The sequence below is a fragment of the Vulpes lagopus genome, chromosome 5 (assembly GCF_018345385.1).
Source record: "Vulpes lagopus strain Blue_001 chromosome 5, ASM1834538v1, whole genome shotgun sequence".
Classification (NCBI taxonomy): domain Eukaryota; kingdom Metazoa; phylum Chordata; class Mammalia; order Carnivora; family Canidae; genus Vulpes; species Vulpes lagopus.
In genome coordinates, this window is record NC_054828.1 from 62,661,345 (window position 1) to 62,687,434 (window position 26,090).

Sequence of the window (26,090 nt, forward strand, 5' to 3'; positions counted from 1 at the left end):
CTCCTTTTCTGATCTTTCCAGCTGGGTCACAGGCCTGCTGTGATGACTCAGGCTGTGTAAGGGCCTTGGAATGGACACCACAGGCACATTTCTGAATCCAACACAAAACATCAGGCTGTGTGGGATGGGGGTAGGGGGAATAACGACCGGGGAACTCAGTCCAGTGAGAGCCAGGATTTTAGGCATGAATTCCACCAAAGGAATTTTGGTGAAGACAATTGACAACTATGAATTCGGTACTTAGCACATACCTGGAATTCACCCTGCCGAGTATTAAGGGCTGCAAAATTGAATAATCTATTAAGACCTCACAGGCCTTGGAGTTCACTGGAGGCATTTCATGGAATATACTCTTTGCCAGGCACTCTTCTTGGCCCTTTACAGGTATTAATACTCACTGAATGCTCACAGCCCTGTGATATATACGGTCTGCTATGCTCCCTACCTGACAGCTGATGGAACTACATGCAGAGAGGGTAAGAAACCTGCCGAAGGTCACAGAGCTGGGGAGCAATCTGGACCTAGGCTATTGGAGCCCAAAGCCTGCGTTTGGAGCCTCTTTCTTGAATTCTCTCCCTAGCAGAGGGGGAAGGGGTTAAACACTGTCAATGTGGGGCATTAAGAAAAATGATGGACCTACGCACACAGTGGAATGTCAGTAGAGGAGAGAGTGGCTGGCTCTGCTGGGGTGGTGGTGAGGATGGCAGGCTAGGAGGAGCGCCAGATCAGGAGAGCCTTCACAGCAGATGCCAAACAGCTACCAGAGACAGCGGACCAAAGAGAGTGGGCAAAGGCACGCAGGTAGGCGATGGCCTGGCATGCTGCTGTTTGCTACTGCTGATATTTAAACAAGGAAAGGGTGGCAGGAGAGGCGTGCACGCGAGTAGGAAGAGATCAGATAGAGGAAGAATTCGATTCTATGAGCTGGTCATACCCAGGCTGTGCCTTCAGGTGGGAAATCTGCAATAGGTCTTAAAAAGGGGGGGTGGGTGGGAGTGACATAACCCAATCTGCCCTGTCGGATCCAGGGGCAGGGTGAAGGATGGAATGGCCCGGAGGACGGGGGTGGTGGCAAAAGATGACACAACCCAGAAGCAGGGATGGAGTCCACCGAGGAGACTGTTAGCAGCAGCCCCAGGGAGGAGCCACCAGCCACTGGTGATGGCAACGGGCAAGGAAGTGCAAGCTGGAAGGATTTTTGAGGTCAGTAGGACTTGGGGATTGGAAGGTAAACTGGTTGGGAAGTGGGGGGTGGGTGAGGTTTCTTCCTCAGAGGCACTTGGTCCTTCTTTTTTTTTTTTTTAAACATTTATTTATTTATTCATGAGAGACACAGACAGGCAGAGACACAGGCAGAGGGAGAAGCAGGCTTCTTGCAGGGAGCCTGACGTGGGACTCGATCTCAGGACCCTGGGGTCACGCCCTGAGCCAAAGACAGACAGACGCTCAACCGCTGAGCCACCCAGGTGCCCTCGATCCGTATTCTTACTGTCCTTGCTATGTGATCTGAGTCAGCTCTAGGCTCCTGCCTGGGAACTGAGACTAAGAAGGGCATGGCATTTTGGGAGGAATGGAACTCCATGTGGTTAATACCTAATTCCCAGGATTATTACTTTCACCTTCTGTCCTATAGTGTCAGAAGCCTCCCTGAATAAACCAGCATGCTCTATCTGCTGCTGTTCATCATCATCAGTGTCATGGGATGTCCTGCATTAGTCTCAGAGCAGCTCTGCCTATTGGCTGCGGATGCCCGCGGACAGGTAATTACCATCTGGCATCCCTGCACCGTACTAATGACCATTTATGTCATTTTACCTTAGTTCTGGACATAACCAGATGGAAAAATTACTCCCGTCCAAAGACTGGCAAAGAAAGAGAAGAGCCAAAAGCCAAAAAAGAAGTCACATCCCATGCTTACAACTTCCTCTTCTCCCTTAGCAGGTTGGCACCTGCCTTTCTGCTCTATTCCAACCACTAAGTGGGAAGCTCTTGGGCTATGGAGCTTGTGATGTTCAGGAGCGAAACCCACTCAGTTGAGGGAGAGGCCACAGCTGGGAGGATGACTCATGTTGGATCCAGAAAGAAAACAAATGGTCTCAAAAATTTGGTGGTAATGGGGTAATGGTTAGGGGGAGGATATGTGAAGAGGGGTCACTGCCTTTTCCAGGAAATTGGTTAGTGAAACAGTTCTGGTAGGAAAAGACTTTATAAAAAAAAAAAAAGAAAGAAATCCACTTACTGATACAAGAAATCAGATCATTAAATCTTTCCTTAGGAAAGAGGGGGTTTTCCAGCCCACGGAAATAGAGCTTCAGAACGCCAGCAACTGAGTTAATATCATGGTTACTCTGGTCATCAGCCAAGGGGTTTTCACCTACAAAAAAAAAAAATTAGTTACGTGCACAGTGCTTTCTCTTTTTTTCTCTGAACAAAAATATGTTTCTATACTCACACCCATTTCTATATATACATGTATCTTTTAATTATGCTTTATGAAAGATTATATGGTACTAAAATTAAAATAATTGGTTGAGATATCCCAACCCATGATTAACCTAAAAATAGTTTGCTGAAATAAAGCTTTTTAAATATCTTATGTTACCAAATAATCCCTTACGAGTTACTCAAATCTTAAAATAAAATATTGTGGGACTTAAAGTTAAAATCTAATCTTAGCTTGACATGAATTCAAATACTACATTCTGTATTTTATCCTACTGGGAAAAAAAATACAATATAGTCACAATATCAGAAATATATAGGATGCATCTAATGGTGAATACCTACAATTGAACAAATGTTTCCCGCAATGACACAATGGTGTTCATGGCACATATGAAAGCTGCATTCAACAGTGGAAGATTTGGGAATCAGAGGAATTTGAAAATGTACCCTTAATAGTACCAGGGATTTTTTTTTTTTTTAAGATTTTATTTATTTATTCATGATAGACACACACACACAGAGAGAGAGAGGCAGAGACACAGGCAGAGGGAGAAGCAGGCTCCATGCAGGGAGCCCGACGTGGGATTCGATCCCGGATCTCCAGGATCGCGCCCTGGGCCAAAGGCAGGCGCTAAACCGCTGCGCCACCCAGGGATCCCCAGTACCAGGGATTTGTATAAAAGGTAGAAATTTAAAAAATATATCACAGATATGAAATTATATTATTCTTTATGGTAAGCAGTTTTAAAATGTACATAATTGGCATGGCTATTCCACTCCCCTGAGAATTAAATTGAGATTAAAATTCTTTTTTTTTTTTTTGAGATTAAAATTAAGAATTTAAAAAACATTTCTTAAGCTCAACATAATATGCAGCCTTAATGAAATCAAAATCAAACTCCAATTTTTAATCATTTTTAATCACAGGTCTGTTCCAAGGTTCATAAAAAACTGTACATTCCAAACTTTTTTTTTTTTTTTTTTTGGCCTCTTAGGCAGCTTATTTTCAGGGACTTGTGATTCCTTTTTCTCCACTTTCTTTGGCAGATCACTGAACACAAATTCATCAAAATATCCCCCCCCCCCCCCCCACTGGGAGAATGCCTCACCCAAAGAGATCAGAAACAAATAACAAATACTAGGGGATTTTCCAAGGAAAAATAATGAAGCAGTTTGCTTGTGGGGACTGGCACAGGAAATCGATGCTTTTATATATTTCAAATTATGCTGAATATGGTTCCTATAAGAGACGTGGACCGCTTAGCTGCTGAGAGGGCAGGCTACTCTGCTCTACACATCATTTTCAGTCACAGAACTTGGAACAGGAAAACAATCTGGCTCCAAGTTTACCACTTCCACCAAGGTTTCAAAATTTCAAGGGCTCTCTGCCAAGGGAAAAGGGGCAGAGAGAGAGAGAAGCTTGCCTTGCCTCCATGCCATGATGCCCCTCACTCTGCATGCTTGGCTTGACCTCCAAGCCGAGGAAGGAAGGTGCAGACGTAGCCAGGAGTGGACATGATAGAAATCATTATAATCGAGGCGCATTAATAACTAAGCCATCCCCACAGAGTCAGGCATTTTCATTGATTATACCTAATCCTTACACCAATCCTAGAATTCCGCAGATGATGAAACTGAGGCCCAAACAGGAGAGGAGTAACGTGACTGAAATCAAATGATCAGTAACTGGAAGAGTGATCTGATTCTGGGTCTGCCTAACACTAAAGTGTTTTGCTAGTTATAATGTGCGAAGTAACAGTGCAGTAGGATTTATTTGATAGCCAATTACAACGAGAGTAAGGCACCAACTAAGGTCATGGGGAAGGAGTCTGGGGGTGGTATTAAGAGGAAGGAAAACATTCCTGACGTGCAGCTGGGATGAGTCACTTCCAATATACGGAATGAGTATGTCACTTTAATCTAGAGCAGATGATGCCTTTTTGACATGGTTTGCTTATGGGTACAGACATGCAGTTACCTCTCTCAAATGAATTTTTAATATCATTGACTTCCACCTGGGAACCAGACACTCTGAAAATCCCCTGATGCTGAAGACCTAAAGAGAACAGAAGATGGAGAGGTTGAGAAATCCCATCACAACCTCTAGGTCCCCCTTTTCCCAATAACCAAACGTTAAATGAAAGTGACCCTAAGGATTTTTTTTTTAAGTAAGAATTTCAGGGGCACCTGGCTGGCTCAGTCAGTGGAGCATGTGACTCTGGATCTCAGGGTTGTGAGTTCAAGCCCCACGTTGGGTGTAGCAATTACATAAATCAATCAATCAATCGTTTTAAAAAAAACCCCAAAAAGATTACATCAGAAGCATGCAATTTCATAAATAAATAAATAAATAAATAAAATAAAAAAACCCAAAAAACAAAAGAAGAATTCCATAGTTTATGCCTTACCATAGAGATTGATGAACCGAATACAGCTTTCCACAATGAGAGGGATAATCTGTCCCGAGTCCTGGGTAAAGAGATGGAAACCAGTCAACCAAAAAAGAGAGGCATAAATCACACATAATAATAAAGTTCACAGTGTAACCTTAATTGAGGAGTACTTTTTTACTCTTTTAGATGATCATTTCCAAATACTTCCCCCTCTAAAATGTTCCACTAAGGCCAAAAATAAAAATTATATTTAACCAAAGGTATATTTCAGTTCTGGAGCAAACCAAATTAAATACGATTAAGGCAATTCTGTTTCAGTCTCTTCTGTTATGTCTAAAGATGTCAAAGCTAATTCATCTCTTTTACTTATTTTTAGGCTCATGTATCAAAGTGAAGACATGAATCACTCCTTTTATTAAGGGTTATTTATATAAGTAATTAATCTAATGGACCTATAGAGAACTCTGTGTATTCCAACCACAGCATCTTAGGGCTGACTGGCTGTACTGGTCACTAAACCCAACCTTTCAGACATCTCGGGATCCTCTCCATGACATCCCTGAGAGCACGCCATCTGGATGATAACTGTTATAAAACAAACTTACATGCTTCCAGATGCATGATATGAAGATTGCTTTATAGATAATTATAATGTGTTATATATCCATTTGGTTTGCATCAGAACTTACTCATCCTTATAGATTTTTCATCGTTTTTAGGCTTATGAAAAAACTGCACAAATGCACATCCCATTAGATCTTGTTTCCTGAGGAAGGGGCAGTTTTTTGGCCTCTTTCCCCACGTCTTGTAATATAGTCAGTGCACTCTACTAAACAAATGTGAATTCTGGAAATGTTTTAAAACATGTATAGGATGACAGATGAGATGAAGGAGCTGCTGAAGTCACAGTTAAATATGTATCAATGCCATGCACTCCATGTAGTTAAAGAAGGTTACTGACTATGGAATTATTTTTCATGAACTTTTAAAGACTCTGCTCTTTCAGAAATTAGATCTTTACAGGAAACATGGAGGTTCAAAATGAATTAGCAGACATCAGGTACTAATTCATGAGGAATTTTATTCTGAAACACAAGAAGAATTTGGTTGCTTTAATATATTAGAACAATTCAGAATCCACTAACCTTTCCACTTAAGTAACAGGGGAAGGACTGGGAATAATGCAGCTGAGCCATTAAAACTCTTTACTATTCCTAGAATGGCTAATACACTTGTGAGGAATAGTTTTATTTTAGGTTTTAAGACCATCTAATCAGTGTGTAAACCAGTTAATGCTTCAATCACTTCTGGAGAATGTATTAAGCTTCTCTAATTAGCTAATTTGTTTTAGGGATGTACATTTTATTAATTTCTTAGAGAAGGTCCTTAAGAATAAAAACTCTTTAGTGTGGACTAGTTAGCTCAAGAAGAGCAATGTAATTACATCGACAATTACTGAGTATGTGAGGGGATTTTTCTTTAAGATACAAGTGTGTTTTAGGGGAAGTAACTCTTACACGAACAATTCACTTAACACTAATCTAAAAGAGCAACAAATATTTAAATGTAAGTGATAAAAGGAGAATATTAGTTCGCACTTCTGCTGAGAACTTAGTATTAAAACAAAAAGAAAGAATAAAATGTTATTAAAAGAAAAATGTTTGCACTAAGAGAGTTCTAAATAAAAATGTCTTAAGTTTGTACATTATTTAAAAAAATCTTTTCGTTTTTACATTTACTCAAGTAACTGCCAATCGTTTGCTTACCATCAGTATTTTATTCAGATACAATGAATTTTGTGGTCAAAAAAGGAATAAGTGTGTGTGTGTGTGTGTGTGTGTGTGTGTGTGTGTGTGTTTTGATTTCATTTCATGGATGCCAGATGCTGTGGTGGAAAATATTTTATAAGAAGTGAAACAATGGGCTGTGCTCCACGTACCATTCAAATCTATCCCTTTGTGCCTCAGTTTCCCCACAGGAAAAAGGAAAGCTGATTTGCTCTTGCTGTCTCACAGTGATGTTGTGGGGACCTCAACTGATGGAGCACTTTTCAGAAGCACAGGGATCTCGAGATCCACTGTTTCACTGCTATAACCCAAGATTCTCTAATATGCCATCTGGGAAGTGCAAGAGCTTACCTAAGTGAATTGCCCATGATAACTGGTTTGCTCCTTCTTTAGTACCTAAATTTGGTTTCCATTAACTGTTCTTAATGAAAAAATGATTTAAAAATGTGAGCTATCCTAGCATCTTAAGCAGTCACCCTTGTACTGTGTTATCAAATATAACGGAATCATACACTTGTTTCTTTGAGCTTTTCTATATCCTTTCTCTGCCAGGCCATCAGCTGCACATCTCTGCTCTCATCTTATCTTTATCTACCCTTCTCTCCATCTAATTTGCCCCTGCTTATAAGCCTGGGGCTGGGAAACTAATCAAATTTGACAATCATTTTATATTAAATTAGAGCCAATAAGGCTCTTTGGAGGCTTACAGCAGTGGGTTTGTGATTGCAATTTAGACTGTCCAGTGGCTTTCAATCTCTGTGTGTGTGCAAGCATATGTGTATCTATCTATCTATCTGTCCTTGCCACATGCGCACACACACATTTTTTACCCATTAGTGCACATATTTGACAAGATCTCCCTTTAAAGACATGAAGACATCTGTAACATATTAAGGGAGGTTGCTAATGATGTGGTTTCCTACATAAATTTACTCTTCAGAAACACTGGAGTCCGTGACATAAAATGTTAGCCACGAAAGAGAAAGCTCTTCTCTTTTTTGTATAATTTATACGAAGGTCCATAATCCGGTACTAACGTGCATTTGGTATTGAATATTGACTTGCCTTAACAAAAGCCCTCGACTCAAACTTAGTACAACTGCCAAATACGTAAGCCAAAAACTGTTTATCCACTTTTACTAGAAACAACAATTCCTCTTAAATCAGTGTTTGATTTCTATAATTCCTTTCTATAGTAAGTGAGAGGAATCTATAAATAGTAAAACCTATTTTTAAACCTAATTTCCAACTGCAAACATTTTTCTTTCAAAGACCTTAAAACATCTAATTAAAGCCAAGCATGATTATGATTTGAAAATGATACCAGGAGCAAAAGAGGCTGTGCCCTCGCCTCCCTGTAGCACTATACCTGATGTCTCGCGTGTGAGTTCCTTCGTCCTCGGCTAGAAGCATTATCAGAAATACAGGATGAAAAAGAAGACAGAGTAAACACAGCAGAGATACAAGATACAGACCACAGGGTCTTACAATTTATCCAATATAATGAATTCCTAAAGTCATGGGAAATCCAAACTCTTGCTGTGCTTCAGAGCTACCCTAACAATATACTTTAACAATTTTGTGCCATCTAATTCGCATGAGTAAAAACATAGTATTTTATCAGGTAGCTCTTTTCCTTTTTGCACAAATTATGGCCCCACCATTTTTTTAAGAAAGGAAGAGGGCCTTCTCTTTTGCCAGCATAATACCCACATTTATTTTCTCTTCTGAAGGCACTCAAACCAAATATTCTTTCCTCTCTGACTTCAGGAAATATTATATTGATTTTCTGGGAAAGCAAAGAGCCCCAGGACAGACTTGGACATAATGACCTGCCTCCTTTTATGAGAGGCTGAGACCATTATAGTAAGAAGCGTGGAGATCAGCCACTCAGATGGCTGGTGCCAGTACCTTGACGAATGTTTCCAAATCCCCATTAAACAACTTAGCATTATACTGTGAGCGGGGTCTGGACTTCCTGTGTTTCTGGGGCTTAGGGGGAACATTTGGAGGCCTAAGGGAAGGGAATATAATTACTGAGCACGGCAGAAATCAAACAATAAATTAAACACCCATAGGTCACATCAAAATCAAACAAACAGGAATTCTTGTGTTCCCTCTCCACCCCCACCCATGGGGGAAAATAGTCCTTCCCCCCTTTCCCATTTATTTACTTTCACCTATGTAATCAAAAACTATACAAACCATGCATTCAGACTACCCCTTTTCTTGCACGCTGTATATGACATTTGTTTGCTAGTTTGTTTAAAAATGGGATATCTGGCCAAGTGTTACAAACTCAACTGGCTTATGAGTCACACAGAAAACCCAATGAGTCATAAAAATCAGGGCTCTTGATAAATCCCAATATGAGAAATTAAATATAACATTTTTAGTTACAACATAATTCTTCAGTGCAAATAACATCTCATCTGTTCAATATTCCTCAGATACGAATGGGGCTTTAGTTTATGCAAAAGTGACTACTGGTGGGGTCACAAGTGAAAAATGAGTTTGGGGTTTCAGTGTTTTCTCGGGGAGGGGGTGGATACAGGCTCATATGAATTATTATTTCTTTATAACAAACTATCTCATTGCTTAAATATTTAGAGCATTAGGAGGCACCCCTTTATTCTGTTCTGGATTCTCCATCTCCAGTCTGCTTGCTTCGAGGCCTAAGCTAGTCTAACAGATGTGTATCAGGTACACCTCGCACTCTATTGAGACCCTGCATCATCTTGCTCTGTCATGGAGAGAGGGAGCCTCTCTGGCCTCTTCCTTTAGAGCACAGAAGGCCAGAAGCACCTGACTCAGCTTCTACAACTGTGCTGACTGGAACACGTGGAAGAGTCCCAGGACTGCTCTCCAGACAGTCCAATTTTAACTTCTTAATTGGAAGGCTTACATGAGGGTATACGTCACACCTGGAAATTAGGCAAAGCCCTTCATTACGGCTGCAGACTGTCTAGGAAGAATTACCTTTCCAGTTCACTGAAGCTTACGGAGGCTAGGTGAGCAACAAAATCCCAAGAGTATGAGGAAGACGGACTAGATTCATAAGATACTATCACATTCTTACACTATCAAGGGAGGCAGAGGAGCAAACCTGCCCACCTTCCACCGGTAAATTCTAAGACTCAACCAGCTGGTGGGCTCACAGGACTAACAGGGTGTGCGCAAGCAGCACCCGAAGCCCCACGTGCTCGAGAGGTTAAGAGGCAAGTGTCTAGACGTGAATATGGAAACTTCTACTGGGGGCATGTCATGTCCGGCCACTGCTGAAGTTTCTGAAATCTCTTCTAGACCCTGGATTCTGTGCTATTCACAGAGGAAAGGATCTCGTGGGCATAAGAACCAAGACAGTCACCCACCAAGAGGTTTAACTGCACTTGCTTGATTCCAGCCACTCTTTTCATTATTTCACAAGTGTTTTTTAAAGATTTTAAAATTTAATTTATTTATGGGGGGAGGGAAGAGAGGGCCGAGGGAGAGGGAAAGAGAGCCTCAAGCAGACTCCGCCCTCAGTGCAGAGCCCATCGCTGGTCTCAATCTCGTGACGTTGAGCTGAAACCAAGCATCAATGCCCAACTGAATGCACTACCCAGGTGCCCTTCGTTATTTTACCAGTGTTTTAAAATGTAGACTTTATTTTTATTCAGGTATGGTGAAGCCAACAGATCAGAAGCAACTGCCATTGCAGTTTGTTACCCACACCTCCAAGGGGAGGGGGCATGGTACTACATGGGGAAGGGGTACACCCGAGGTCAGTTGGGGAGGCAGAGAGAGTGCAGGCAATGCTGTGTTTTCCACTGGAAGGAATGAACAAGGGAGGGTAAGCAGGTTTAGGATTGGCTAAATTGAATAACTTTGGTGGGCTCTGGGGAATAGGGACTGATTCTAGTTGTCTGGTACTGGGCTTTGTGGTGATCAGGAAGGGGGGAGAGTGACCTTGAATGTGAAAGCCTAAAGGGTGTGGTTGGGGGGGTAGGGTCTGGATTGGATAGTTCACACACAAAAAGGCATACTTGAGCACTGGACCTTCACTATTTCAATGAATTGACTAACCTTGGGAGTGACAGTCCCCTCTAAGATCAGCAAAGCCCCAAGATCTCAAAGCATCCAACACAGAAATTAGGAAAAAAAAAATAGTTATGACAAGGCCCAGCAGAGCTGCACACTTGCTGACACCTGGAGCTGTTGACAAAGCTAAGGGGTAAGAACACAGACTCCGCTCGTTTGGTCACCAATTCATGGGACAAGGAAATCCTGTAGTGGAGCCAAAGCCCCCTAGGAGGGCTAGATCATTGTTCCTGTGTGACTCAGACGAGCAGAATACCCCTGGTTGGGGCAATGGAAGATATATCTCTTGAGTTGTCTACCACAGGCCTGCAAGTTGCCTCTCCTGACTATTCTAAAGTAGGAGGCAGATGTGAAGACGGTCTTTGGGAAAGAAACCTGACATGAAAACAAACTGCCGAGTGCTTAGCAAAGTACTTTCTGCAGCAGAGGTGGCTTATCAGGCGCCTGATGGCTCTGGCTTTACCATGTACACATCCAGTGAACAGAACCGGGGCCATGCCATGCAACACTTGGGTTGTGTGACACGTTCTGGTTTGGTGTCTCCCATAGGACTTCTGGATAATCTGGCCTCCTGTGTAGGACCCCATGTGGAGGAGAGGAAGCACGAGTTGGGTCAACATGAGTATCTAGTCTTTTAGCAATGATAGTTCTTACTGCAGATTAATATATTTGTATTCCTCCCTTTTTAACACAAATCGTTTTTGAAGTGCCTGACATTAATTATAATACACAGACAACAGGTTAACCACTCGATAGCACAAAGAGATAATATATATGAAAAAAAATCTTCATAAACTGCATATTATGCAGAAGTAATATTCCTCCTGTCATGCACATGAGGTAGGAAAAAAAAAAACTCAGTATTTTTGTAACATTTAGACAAGTCACCACGTGTATCTTTCTAGTTGATTCACCAAGAAGAGAGGCTTCCTTTTGAATAAACTGCCCAGCAGAAGCATTATAGAGCCTTGAAAATCAACTTGCCAATTATTGCAACACACACACACACACGCACACACACACACACACACCAGTGTTCTACATGCCTCTCACCTCAAAGAGAACTCTGCTTCAAGAGTGTAAAGTCTAGCTAGGTTAATTAGAATAATTTCTGTTACAGAAATGCTGGCACAGAAAAATAAAAGTTGCAAACTTTTTCCAACTTAAATCAGAATCTAATCTGCTTCCAAAAAGGCTTTTCTTTCTCAGCAAATTTAAGTAGCTTCAAAATCCCTTTATGAATGGAAAAAAGGAAAAAAAAAAAAGAAAGAAAAAAATTGCAAGATGGCTGTAATATTAAAAGTTAAATCTTTATGTGAACCCAAACGGGGTAAGAAGCTAAAATCCTGAGGGTTCGATATATTTCTACGTTTTATTGAAAAGTAGGAGCAGAAAGTAACTGATCATGCTTTCTATTTGCTAACATAGCAGATATGCACATAACGTTGCTTCTTAATTAAATTATCAAATCAGACTATTCCTAGGAACTGAAAGTGTTTTGGATCAGATAAACCAAGCCCATTCAATTTAGGTCTTCCTTAAGCAGTCTACTCATTAAAGAGCTTTATAATTACACTGGGAAATGCTCAGATCTCCCAGAGCAAATCTGGTTTGGTGAGAACCCCAAACATTTCACGTTACTATGTTTTGTCGAGTCAAAATGATCTTCCGTGTTAACAAAACATGTTCATTCTCACAGCACTGAATGGATGCTTGTCATTAAAGAAAAAAAAAAAAGAGACACAATGAATTACAATAAAATATTTTCCTACCTTGTAGTCATATATTCAGCTCTGTGACCTGTGGGAAAACAAGATTGAAATAAGTAAAAGGAATGGAATCAGTGGAATGTGTATTTGGTAATTTTTTGTAACACCCATCCCTTATTTTAAGATGCTGAGTTTATAATAACTTACAAATTTTATGGTGGAAAGCATGAGGATAGCATAAAATGACAGACAAATAATTCAAAGTAAACATTTCATAAAATCTATGCCTAAAGTTCAATAAATCCTATAGATAGGAGAAACATGTTTCACATGGCAATTTGAGGCAGGATATTTATTTGTTACTCAGAACACATGAAATAGTTGCTTAATCTTAACTGTTAGGTTAACAAGGAAATACAGATAAAACACATCTGAAGTTTGAACGTTAGTTATTTCCTGTCTTGATTGATACCCGGGGAGGAGAAGGTGGTCAAATAGGGTTGGGAAAACTCTATTTCCAGAGTCTGAAATAGAGTTTGAAATAGTAGAGTTGGAAAACTCTACTTCCTTTATATTAAGTTCGTGTTCTTTCTATAATATACGGTCAGGTGAGAAGTTGTATTTTATAATCAGAATGATGCCGGCAGAAATTAAGTACAAGGACATTAAAGTATGCTACATTCTACAGCCTGTAAGCTAAGAGCCTTCCAGAGTTCCCTGTCACTTAAAACATGAGTTTTTTGATTTATATATATATATAAATATATAAACCCAAGTTTTATGGGTTTATATATATATTTATATATTTGTTATATGTTTATATTTTATACATAATAAATATATGTTATATATATTTATATTTTATATGTAATAATAAATAGTATATATAATATATATCACATATATAGTATATACATACATATACATATTATATATGTAATATATATCATATAATATATGTAATATGTAATATATATGTAATATATGTAATATATATCATATAATATATGTTATATATATTTATATATTTGTTATATGTTTATATTTTATACATAATAAATATATGTTATATATATTTATATATTTGTTATATGTTTATATTTTATACATAATAAATATATGTTATATATATTTATATATTTGTTATATGTTTATATTTTATACATAATAAATATATGTTATATATATTTATATTTTATATGTAATAATAAATAGTATATATAATATATATCACATATATAGTATATACATACATATACATATTATATATGTAATATATATCATATAATATATGTAATATGTAATATATGTAATATGTAATATATGTAATATATATCATATAATATATGTAATATGTAATATATGTAATATGTAATATATGTAATATGTAATATATGTAATATGTAATATATGTAATATGTAATATATGTAATATGTAATATATGTAATATGTAATATATGTAATATGTAATATATGTAATATGTAATATATGTAATATGTAATATATGTAATATGTAATATATGTAATATGTAATATATGTAATATATATCATATAATATATGTAATATGTAATATATGTAATATGTAATATATGTAATATGTAATATATGTAATATGTAATATATGTAATATATATCATATAATATATGTAATATGTAATATATGTAATATGTAATATATGTAATATATATCATATAATATATGTAATATGTAATATATGTAATATGTAATATATGTAATATGTAATATATGTAATATATATCATATAATATATGTAATATATATCATATAATATATGTAATATGTAATATATGTAATATGTAATATATGTAATATGTAATATATGTAATATGTAATATATGTAATATATATCATATAATATATGTAATATGTAATATATGTAATATGTAATATATGTAATATGTAATATATGTAATATATATCATATAATATATGTAATATATATCATATTATATTTATTATATATAAAATATAAATATATATAACATAAAAATATATAAAAATATATAAATATATATAACATAAATATATAAATTTTTTGGGCTTCTTGACTTGTTTTATTTTTTCATATTTTATTATCATTTTTTTTTCTTGACTTGTTTTAAACATTGGCTCTGTGTTTTTTCTTTTTTTTTTTCTTTTAAAGTTGTGGGTTTCTTTTTTTAAATTATTTATTTATTTATTTATTTTATGTAATATGTAATATATGTAATATGTAATATATGTAATATATATCATATAATATATGTAATATGTAATATATGTAATATGTAATATATGTAATATGTAATATATGTAATATATATCATATAATATATGTTATATATATTTATATATTTGTTATATGTTTATATTTTATACATAATAAATATATGTTATATATATTTATATATTTGTTATATGTTTATATTTTATACATAATAAATATATGTTATATATATTTATATTTTATATGTAATAATAAATAGTATATATAATATATATCACATATATAGTATATACATACATATACATATTATATATGTAATATATATCATATAATATATGTAATATGTAATATATGTAATATGTAATATATGTAATATATATCATATAATATATGTAATATGTAATATATGTAATATGTAATATATGTAATATGTAATATATGTAATATGTAATATATGTAATATGTAATATATGTAATATGTAATCTTTTACTCTATTATTTACTTTTGAAGAACAAAGGATTTGACTAATATTCTGTTTATTGAATGGGGGATGATAGTTAATATTAAAGAATACCTTCCTCAACCCAGATTCAGGCCACTAGAATCAGTTCTGGGCCATGACTTGGAGAGGGGGTGGGAAGAAAGGAGAGGAATCTGTTTTCCCCCCGGCCCCCACCCCCTGCTACCCAGTTCTATCTGTCATTTAACTCTAGCTCCCTTCCTTCTGCTGGCCTTTTGCTATTTTGGGGGATGAGAAAAAGGAGAAGGTGGACAGAGAACTCCAGAATAATCTCTAGCTATTCATAAGGGGGAGAGACGATCTACTATAAAGTGGCGTCTTCTGGGATACCCTTCAGCAGGAAGCTGGCTGTACAGGGTAGACAGGGCTGGAGATTAAGATTTGAGAGTTACCACCATCTAGGTTGTTCTGGGGCACAAGACCTAGCTGAGATTACACAGGGTAAGTTGGGAGAATAAGCAAAAGGTTGACTTTACTACCATAGAAAAGTGACGTAAAATATATTACTAACAACAATAAAAATAGCAATGATGTCCAATACTTATTAAGACACTGTTCTAAGTACTTTCTATACATCAACTCATAATTTTCACAAAACCTTATGAAGCAGGTACTGTTATTTTTGTTTTATGGAAGAGAATGAGCATATAGGAAGCAAGCGATTTACTCAAGGTCATGCTGTTAGTATATGTGTCTGGCCCTAGGGTCAAGGTTTACTTTTTTCCCTCATACATATCTGAATCTTTAAAATTTTTTTTTTAATTTAAATTCAGGTTAGTTAACATATGGTGCTAATGTTTCAGGAGTAAAATTTAGTGACTAATCATTTACAACTAACACCTAGTGCTCATCCCAACAAGTGCCCTCCTTGATGTCCATCACCCATTTAGCCCATTCCTGCCCACCTCCCATCTAGCAACCCTCAGTTTGTTCTCTCTAGTTAAGAGTCTCTTATGGTTTGTCTCCCTCTCTGTTTTTATCTTATTTTTCCTTCCCTTGCCCTGTATTTATCTGTTTCTTCAATTCCACATATAAGTGAAATCATATGGTATTTGTCTTATTTTGCTTAGCATAATACCTTCTAGGTCCATCCACATTGTTGCAAGTGGCAGGTTTTCATTCTTTTTTGGTGGCTGAGTAATATTTCATTGCATTTATATATACCACATCTTTTTTTACTCATTCGTTAGTTGGTGGACATACGGGCTCCTTCCATAATTTGGCTATTGCTGATAATGCTGCCATAAACACCGGGGTGCATGTGCCTCTTTGAATCAACATTTTTGTATCCTTTGGGTAAATCCAGTAGTTCAATTGCTGGGTCATTGGGCAGTTCTATTTTTAACTTTTTGAGTAACCTCTACACAGAGTGGCTGCACCAGTTTGTATTCCCACCAATAGTGCAGAAGGGTTCCCCTTTCTCTGCATCCTGGCCATTCTCACTGGTGTGAGGTGGTATCTCATTGGGGTTCTGATTTGTATTTCCCCAATGATGGGTGATGTTGAGCATTTTTTTCTTGTGTCTATTAGCCATTTATATGTCTTTTTTGGAGAAATATCTGTTCATGTCTTCTGCCCATTTCTTAACTGGATTATTTATTTTTGGGATTTTTTTCTAATTTATTTATTCATGAGAGACACACAGAGAAAGGCAGAGACACAGGCAGAGGGAGAAGCAGGCTCCGTGCAGGGAGCCTGATGCAGGACTCAGTCCCAGGACCTTGGGATCATGACCTGAGCTGAGGCAGGTCCAAGTGTCCCTGGGGTGTTGATTTTGATGAGTTCTTTATGGGTTCTGGATACTAGCCCTTTATCTGATATGTCATTTGCAAATATCTTCTCCCAATCCATGGGGTTGTCTTTTAGTTTTGTTGATTACTTCCTTCAGTGTACCGAAGCTTTTTATCTTGATGAAGTCCCAATAGTTCATTTTTACTTTTGTTTCCCTTGCTTCTGAAGATGTGTCCAGCAAGAAGCTGCTGTGGCCAGGGTCAAAGAGGTTGCAGCCTGCATTGTCCTCTGGGATTTTCATTGTTTCCTGTTTTACATTTAGGTCTTTCATGCATTTTGAATTTATTTTTGTGTATGGTGTAAGAAAGTGGTCCAGTTTCATTCTTCTGCATGTGGCTGTCCAATTTTCCCATTTTTTGAAGAGACTTTTTCCATTTTATATTCTTTCCTGCTTTGTCAACTGACCATAGAGTTGAGTGCCCATTTCTGGGTTCTCTATTCTGTTCCCATGATCTATGTGTCTGTTTTTGTGCCAGTACCACACTGTCTTGATGATCACAGCTTTGTAATACAGCTTGAAATCAGGCATTGTGATGCCTCTCACTTTTCTTTTCTTTTTTAACATTACATTAGCTATTTGGGGTCTTTCCTGGGTCCATGCAAATTTTAGGATTGTTTGTTCTAGTTCTGTGAAAAATGTTGGTATTATTTTGATCAAGTTTGTTTTAATTCTAGACTTGAGCTCCCAAGTAATATACTGTAAAAATATAAGTCTTATTCCCTAGCAAATACTTCAAAAGATCCTAAAAGAAAGGAAGGGATTATGGCTTATGCTTTTGTGTCCCCCATATGGCTAAAGTCAAATACAAAATACTAAAGATGTACTAAATTATATAATACACAGTAAGTTAAAATTTTCAAGTATTGGGATGCCTGGCTGGCTTTGTCAGTAGAGTGTGCCACTCTTGATCTAGGGGTTGTAAATTTGAGCCTCACGTCGGTTATAGAGATTAAAAAAAAATCTTAAAAAAATAAAAATGAACTAAAAATAAAAATTTAGAATGTCTACAAAATTAAATTGGATAACTGAGGTTAATCACTTTCAAGTGATTCAATGACAAAGTCACTAATAACTCCTTACAAATGAAATGTTTTATATAACCTTGAAATTCAGCTACTTTTGTGAAAATATCCCAAGCAAAAAGCCTCTAGATTTAGAAAAAGATCATATACTAAATGGCTTAAAATCATTTTGCTCCATCCATCCATGGTTAATAGTATGGGATAAAAAATTAAAAACCTATAAAAGATACATTTTGATTAATGAACCAAGAGCAAGCTTCACAAGAACAATCATTCATAGTGTAACTGCCACCAGCACATCCATTGTTTTGTTCAGCTAATAGTACTGAGTGCGCCTCAATTGATGAATGAGGTTTTATTTTTTAATCAGTATCATCATTAATAGATCAATAACACACAAGCTTAGAAGATTCTGCTTCCCAGAGAAATGTGAAAGCTTCCAGTGGTTTGAGGATTAGATTTCAATCACTTTCTTTGGAAGGCTATTTAATTATTAAAGACAACAATTTCTTCCTTTACTGCCACCACCCCCCCGCGACACACACAATATAAGCCATTTGGAGGCAAAAAATTACCCATGACTATCCTGTTCTTGCTACAAACACCTACTTTGACTACTCCAATCATTTCACCTGAGAATTCAGAAGTGGATTATTTTTCACACTCAAATGTATTTTATCACCACAGACTAAAAGGGAAAACCAAAACAGTTTGGTGGCAATTTGAGATTTAAAAAGTCCCAACTAGATGAAATATTTAAAATGTGCACAGCTCAAACCGAACGGAGGCACCCAGAATTGGATCCCTCGTGAATGTCCGATAAGGACTCCTGGCATTCCTTTACGGTCCTTTTTCTTCCTTAAGAATACACTGCTTTTCTAAAAAACATAATTATTCACAATCAGCTTCTCTTTTCCAAGTATGTTTGTACTTCTACTCAAAGACAGACATGGATTGAATGAGGATAATCCATTTAATTCCTTTGTCAGAAACCTTATGCCCAGGTCTAGAAACAATCTAACATGGGACTTGGCTTCCAGTGTCAAATTTTCTGTATTTAGCGAAAATGGCACTGATATTTACACACCCCCTCTTAACTCCAACGTTGCACACAAAGGGGCCAGTGTGAACACGAGAGCTCATTATTAAAAGAAAAAGAAACAATTTCAGTGCCTCAGGTTTACGGATGTATATCTCATGTACTGGGTTGATGTAACGTCTCCAAATTGAAAACAAATGACATCACAAGAGGATTTAATGGCGTTGCTGAAGGATGATGAAGAAGGTGGTGACTTTGGTCTTAACAGCCCATTATGTGTTTCTTTGTATTTCAACAGTTTTCAAAGATTTGGAATTCTGAATTTTGACAGTGCACCTTTAAGAGTCCAATCTAGTTGCTTCACAATGTTGTAAATCAAAGGACTTACTGGGCCTCTGGTAGGCTGCCAAAAGCAGGCAGTAAGGCAGGCCAAACACATGTCTGTAGTTACAGTTTCAGCTGTGTAAGATCAACTGCTAAATCCCTGGGTTAGGCTCTATTTGTTTTACTATGAAGGCAGTTTTTGCAGCAGTGAGTCTAGTCTATTTCAGAGATATGATTTCTGTATGAAAAGCCAGGACTGTCCCCAAACACACCATCTAATCCTCTGCTACTAACCTGATTTCCCCAAACCCAAACTTGGATTCCTTCATCAGGACTCGCCATTGGATCATCTCACTGTGGGACAGGCACCATTAACTCTCCTTGTCTCCATTGGTAAAAACCTATTACCTCGAACAGGGCTTGCATGGAAAGCTAGCAGGCTCACATGGTGGAGCTGAAAGGTGGGGCAAGCTCAGCCTTTCTCTGGGCAAAGCTGCCAGGATTAAGCCTGGGCAGCGACCAACATGTGGTGTGCTGCCAAGCCCATGTGTGGGGTGGGGCCAAGGGGCACAGAGGCCTGCAACAAGTGGGCAAAGGCTAGGGTGTCTGATGCCATCGGACGAGGATCACCAAGTTCCTAAGTCAATCCAATCTGGTGAAGGCCTGGTGCACCTGAACACAGCTTGTGTCACTAAGATACTGAAACCTATTGAGAGAAACTCCAAGTTAAAGAAATCTGGGCTCAGAGTTCACAAGGTACGATACAGCTTTGCACAGCACAGGGGCTAACGATGGGGTCTGGCAAAAGGATTCAGTAAGTTGGCTAAAATACAGCCCTATCCAATAATGGCATGAAAAATAATAGGAACTGCTGGGGCTTTCTCTCCAGGAGGCATTAGGGAATCTATGTAGAATGAGCATCATAAAAGTTTCAGATTGTGACCCCAAGTGAATTAACACATGTGTCTGCACACATGCCAAGAATGAATTCACCCACTACTTCATTCCCTCCAGCTCACAATTTCTAAAGTGGGATGCTGTCCTGCAGGGAAGATGCCTGTAAGCATCCATCCACACTTAGCGATAATTTATGCTTTGGGACCGGCCACTGACCTTGGGGGCATCGCTGAAATATCAGGCCTTTTGTGGCAGGTGGAAAAAACGATCTTATATGATACTATGGAGGAAACAAGAAAAAAAATTGGGACAGGATTGCTACAATAAGACAACTATTCAAAGAAGAAAAAAGAAAAAAATAAGGAAAAAAAATAAGGAAAAGAGCTTCTTAAAAAAAGTTGCAACCTCCGTTATAGAAGAGTTGAGAGCCTTGTACAGGGCACATTCATGTACCCTTCACTGAGATTTCCTAACTGTTAACATTTTGCCACATTGGCCTTATTTCCTTCTTCCCCCCTCCCGCCCCCTTCGCTTCTGTATCTTTTCTCCTGAATCATTTGAAAGTAACTGGCAGAAGTTATTTATGATACTGAGCAAATATTTCTTACGAATTAAAAAAAAAGATTAAGAATCTTCTCCTTCATAATCATAACACCACTGTCATGTCTTAGAAAATTAACATTAATTCAATAACGTCACTTAATATATAGTCTGTCTACGTTTAAATTTCCCTAATTGTCCTTAAAATGTCTTTTGTAACTTTTGTGTTTTTGAATCAGCAAGTTTGCTAATTCGAATTTTTTTGAATTTGCTTTTTTGCAAATTCAAAGCTTAATGAAAGTTCACACGTTTTGTTTGGTTATCTTATTTTTGAAGACAACTTTCTAGTAGTTTAAATATTAATTTTTTTCTAAGTGAAATCAGCCTTTTATCTTAGAATCTGGCATCCTAACTGAAATACATGGAGCCTTAGGTCATGATGACCTTTCTCCAAGTGCTCATTCCCTGAGGATAGTGTGTCCTTTGGAGGAAACCAGGAGATAAGGGGATGAAAAAACCATCTTGTCAGTAGGAAGGTTCTAGAATGGTAGGGGGCAAGAGTTTAGGTCAAAGAGCAGCAATCTCTTTTTGGCCTGAGTTACACACCTCAGTCCTCTCATTTCCCACTCCCATCCATATTCTCTTTCACTTTCTATAACTTCTGGCAAGATCTAGTGTGAATAAAGGATGAAGTTACAGCCTATGAGGCCCTTAAAAAAGGGGCTTTCCTTGTATTTATTTTTTCCTTTTAAATTTCAAGAAGATGAAAGGAGAAACTAATATTGACACAGTCCCTTTTGCCTATAAGCCTTTTTTCTCCATTAGTTTTCTCATTTGTAAAAATGGGGAAGGTGATAGCCCAGTTCAATAAATAGTTCAGAACGATGCCTAGTCCAGAGAAAGCCCTATAGATGTGGCAGCTATTCTTCTTTTTGTTATTATTATTATTAGCTATAGTAGTTAACTTCATTAGATAATTTCTCAAGTAAAAACAGTGGGTAAGGAAAGGGAAAAAAAAAAAAAGTCTCCCCAACTGGTCTAACTGGTTTCTAGGAGTCCAGGAAGGCATCAGATGAGAGAGTAAACAGTACCCCCCCGCTAAAACAAATGGGGCGGAGCTGGAAGGGTGGACGAGTCCCAGAGGGTAAGGACGAAGAGGCTGGGTGGTCAGCAGGTGGGAGCAGGTGCAGCTCTGCCCAGTTTTCTACCATCAGAGGCACCAGGTGTTAGGAGCACTGGGCTGGGCAGAGCGTTCCTCAGGAGCGCTGTGTTGGCTTTGCAGCCCTCCTTAGATTTCACTATTCCTCAAGGTTAGCACCAAGCTTACAAAGAAAACAATTATAGGGAAAACTAGATTATTACGGTGACAGCAAAAGCCCAGTCTAAACAGGCAGTGCCCTCTGCTTCTTTTTTTTTTTTTTTTTTTTTTTATTTTTTTATTTTATTTTTTTTTTTTTTTGCCCTCTGCTTCTTAAAACACAAATCCACAACGCGCATTCTTTACAGAATTAGCTACATGACACAACACGTAACCCATGTCACCTCCCCATCTAGTTCTGGCAACTGACCTTCTCCAAGGGTCCTCTGCAATAAGTCATGTTTGGCTTGGAGTTTTGTGATGAGATTACTGCCTTCCAAATATTCTCTGAGTTTCTGCAAAAGGAAAGATTCATTCTTATTTTAAAGATTTTATTTATTCACAAGAGACACAGAGAGAGAGGCAGAGGCACAGGCAGAGGGAGAAGCAGGCTCCCTGTGGGGAGCCCGATGTGGGACTCGATCCCGGGACCCCAGGATCATGACTTGAGCTGAAGGCAGATGCTCAACCACTGAGCCACCCAGGGGCCCCAAGATTCATTCTTAAGTTAAAAAATATATATTTCATGTCAAGGAACTTCCCACGGGATATCTAAACTCCAGCCACTTTTCTCTGCTGGAGCCTAGGATCCTGCTCCTGCGAGTGCAGTCTGATGCCATGCAGTCTGAGTGCAGCCCAGCGGGGATGCAGACTCGCAGGTGCCTCCTTCCCCAGACCTATGGAAATCAGAACCTGCATGTTAACAAGCTCTCCTGGTGATGTGTATGTGTGTTAACATTTAAAAGTAGTTTCAAAAAAAAAAAATAAAAGTAGTTTCAGAGCAGTCTTCTTTAAATCTGTGTAATTGGCATCATCTGAGGAATTTTTTAAAAAAGTACTAACTCCTAAATCCTATCCAGAGCAACAGAATTGGGAACTCCAAGGGCAGATAGGAGTTCATACTCTGTAATTTTTTAAAAAATGATTTTACTTATTTATTCATGAGAGACACAGAGGGGGAGGGGCAGAGACACAGGCAGAGGGAGAAGCAGGCTCCATGCAGGGAGCCCGACATGGGACTCGATCCCAGGACCCCGGGGTCATGACTTGAGCCGAAGGCAGATGCTCAACCACTGAGCCTCCCAGGGGTCCCAGGAGTCCACATTTTAATAAAGAACCCCAGTTGATTCCAACCCAACTCTAGCAGCTGTGTTTGGGGAGCCCAGACCCGAGCCCCAAGAGTGCATGGGAAGCAGTACACTCACCATAAAGTAGAACTGCTCTGTCTCCTGCTGGTTTGCTCTCCTCTTGGCGATACTGGGCTTACTTAGGTAGGTCTCCGAGACAGTGGATTTCACAGACTCTGTGGACCGGCTGTGCTGGAAGCATTCAGAGACATCGTAGTCCTCGATGGTGACCATATCCTGTATGGTCTGCAAGGTGGCTTCGGTCGTTTTCTTAACCTGGGGACAGGAACACATTTCTCATGTTACTACCTAATTTCATGAATCCCACACTTGGTGAGAATCTACTCAGTCAGGCGGAGATGAAGACACAGGCCCTGCCCCAGGAGAGGAGAGAGGGACGGGTACACAACACTACGATCGCCAATGTACAGAGGCTCTCTTCAAAATCATCCTCAAGAGGACATTACTGTGTATTTGAATCCTTACAAATCTCATGTATCACCGGGTGCTCTCTCAATTACATCTTTTAAAGTAATCTTTTAAAATCAAGAGTGAATAAAATAAAAAAAATAAAATCAAGAGTGAAACCACACACACAAAATACACACGCCACACACCATAAGTGCATCGCTTCTTGATGACACTGAACACACTTATGTAACCACCACTCAGATCAACAAAAATAGCACATTACGAATATCCTCATGCTTCTCCCAACGACCACACCCCTTCCTCCTGCCCAAAGGTAGCCCTTATCCTGATTTCTAACGTCATGTATCAGTTCTAGCCTTTTTTGTACGTCATATACATGGAATCCTAGAGCGTGTATGATTTTTGTCTTGCTTCTGTTGTTCGACTTTATGTAGTAAGATTTATTCATTTCTTTGGAGTATAGGATTTCATTGCTGAATGCTGAATATTCATTATAGGAACACATCGTAATTCATCCTCTTTTCTATTGATAGATGACTAACTTCTAGTTTTGGGCCACTGAGACTACGACTGCTATGACTCCACGTCTAGCATACCAGAGCAGAATTGCTTATGCGGTTCACCCAACTGTTTTCCAAAATTTTGTTCTGATTTGTATTTGCACCAGCGCGATAAGAAGAGATCCTGTTACTCTACATCAAGAGTTGGCATTATCAGTTTTTAAAAATGTAAACCATTGTGTTGGGTGTATAGTGGTATCTTATTGTGGTTTTATTTATTTATTTTAAAAAATATTTTATTTATTTATTCATGATAGAGAGAGAGAGGCAGAGACACAGGCAGAGGGAGAAGCAGGCCCCATGCTGGGAGCCTGACACAGGACCTGATCCTGGGACCCCAGGACCATACCCTGGGCCAAAGGCAGGCACTAAACCGCTGAGCCACCCAGGGATACCCCCTTATTGTGGTTTTATTTTTTATTTATTTATTTTATTGTGGTTTTAATATGCATTTCTTTGATGCCTGAGATTGAGCTTATTATAATATGTTTAAGATAATTTGGATTTCCTCTCTTGTAAATGCTTTGTTCAAATCTCTTGCTCAATTTTCTACTGGTTTATTTATTTTTTTTTAAAGATTTTATTTATTTATTCATAGACACAGAGAGAGAGAGGCAGAGACACAGGCAGAGGGAGAAGCAGGCTCCATGCAGGGAGCCCGACGTTTCTACTGGTTTATAAGTATTTTTCTTACTTTTTTGTAGATACAGCTAGGAGTCTTCTGTTAGTTTTTGTGTTGCAAGTATCTTTTCCCACTCTGCTCCAGCTTGTCACTCTAGTATCTAGATGAACTGCCTCTAATTTTAATGTAATCAATTTACCAATCCTTTCCTTTATGATTAGTACTTTTTGTGTCCTACTTAAGAAATATTTTCCTATCTCGGAGCCATAAAGATATTCTTCTATTATCTTCTAGGAGCTTTTTAATTTATCGTCTACATTTATCTTGCACAATTAGGCCACATACTACCTTTGCTTATCAAAGTCTAGTGTAAATCGATAGCTTTATCCTTTTCCTGAGGTACAGAATTTAGAGCATCTTAACTTCATTCACTTCTCCTTATTTATATGCTGTTTTTATAATGTATTATAATAGAATACATATGTAAGTATTAACATATTTAAATACATCAGTTGTTATAGTCAATATTCATTCAGCTTTATCCATATATTACGTTATTTGACCTCATTTCCTTATACTGTTAAGACTAATTCTCTGCCTTTAGAAATTCCTTTTAGCATGAGTCTGCTGGTGGTGAACTCTGCTTTTTATTGACTTGAAAATGTCTTTTATTTCACTTTCATTTATGAAAGTTATTTCTTCCTGGTTGGCAGTTTATTTTCTTTCAATACACTGAACACTATTTTCTTGCTTCTATGTTCCTGTTGAATGAGAAGTTTTCTATGAGTCTATTGCTACTTTGCTTCCTTCTCCAGCTGCTTTCTACATTTTTAAAAAATTTTACTTATTTGAGAGAGAGAGAGAGACCGCACAAGCAGGGAGACGGGACTGTGGGTGAGGGAGAAGTGGACTCCCTGCTGAGCAGGAAGCCTGATGCAGGCTGATTCCGGGACCTCAGGATCATGACCTGAGTAGATGGCAGATGCTCAATCAGGTGCCCCTAAAGTTTTCTGCAGTTTTACATGATGTGTGTATGTAAGGATTTTGAAAATATATTTTACCTGGATGTTTTTGGACTTCGTGAATTGTGTGATATTTTTCATAAACTTTGATAAATTCTTAGCTTTTATCTCTGCAAATATTGTCTCCTTTTCTATTGCTTTCCTTTCTGGGAATTTAATTACTATGCTACACATCACTGTGTTCTCCAT

General features: G+C 38.0%; 1 protein-coding gene and 1 long non-coding RNA gene across 5 annotated transcripts in view; one reads left to right on the forward strand and one right to left on the reverse strand.

Annotated features, from left to right (window-relative positions):
* SRGAP1 (SLIT-ROBO Rho GTPase activating protein 1) overlaps positions 1-26,090 on the reverse strand; it is a 271,551-nt gene that overhangs the window by 33,538 nt on the left and 211,923 nt on the right. The window contains exons 9-15 of one of the 4 annotated variants that reach the window (XM_041755347.1): positions 23,344-23,541; positions 22,350-22,434; positions 12,478-12,505; positions 7,995-8,028; positions 4,854-4,914; positions 4,424-4,501; positions 2,240-2,374 (exon numbers count right to left, since the gene is read on the reverse strand). In XM_041755347.1, the coding sequence (XP_041611281.1) occupies positions 2,240-2,374; positions 4,424-4,501; positions 4,854-4,914; positions 7,995-8,028; positions 12,478-12,505; positions 22,350-22,434; positions 23,344-23,541 (619 nt within the window). Of the gene's footprint in view, positions 1-2,178; positions 2,375-4,423; positions 4,502-4,853; positions 4,915-7,994; positions 8,029-8,536; positions 8,640-12,477; positions 12,506-22,349; positions 22,435-23,343; positions 23,542-26,090 lie in introns of those variants that run through there. The other 3 variants (XM_041755346.1, XR_005987824.1, XM_041755348.1) reach the window with 3 other exon arrangements.
* LOC121491014 lies at positions 172-2,080 on the forward strand. Its single transcript, XR_005987825.1, has 3 exons — positions 172-1,203; positions 1,634-1,760; positions 1,939-2,080. It is a non-coding gene; the product is annotated as an uncharacterized LOC121491014 (long non-coding RNA).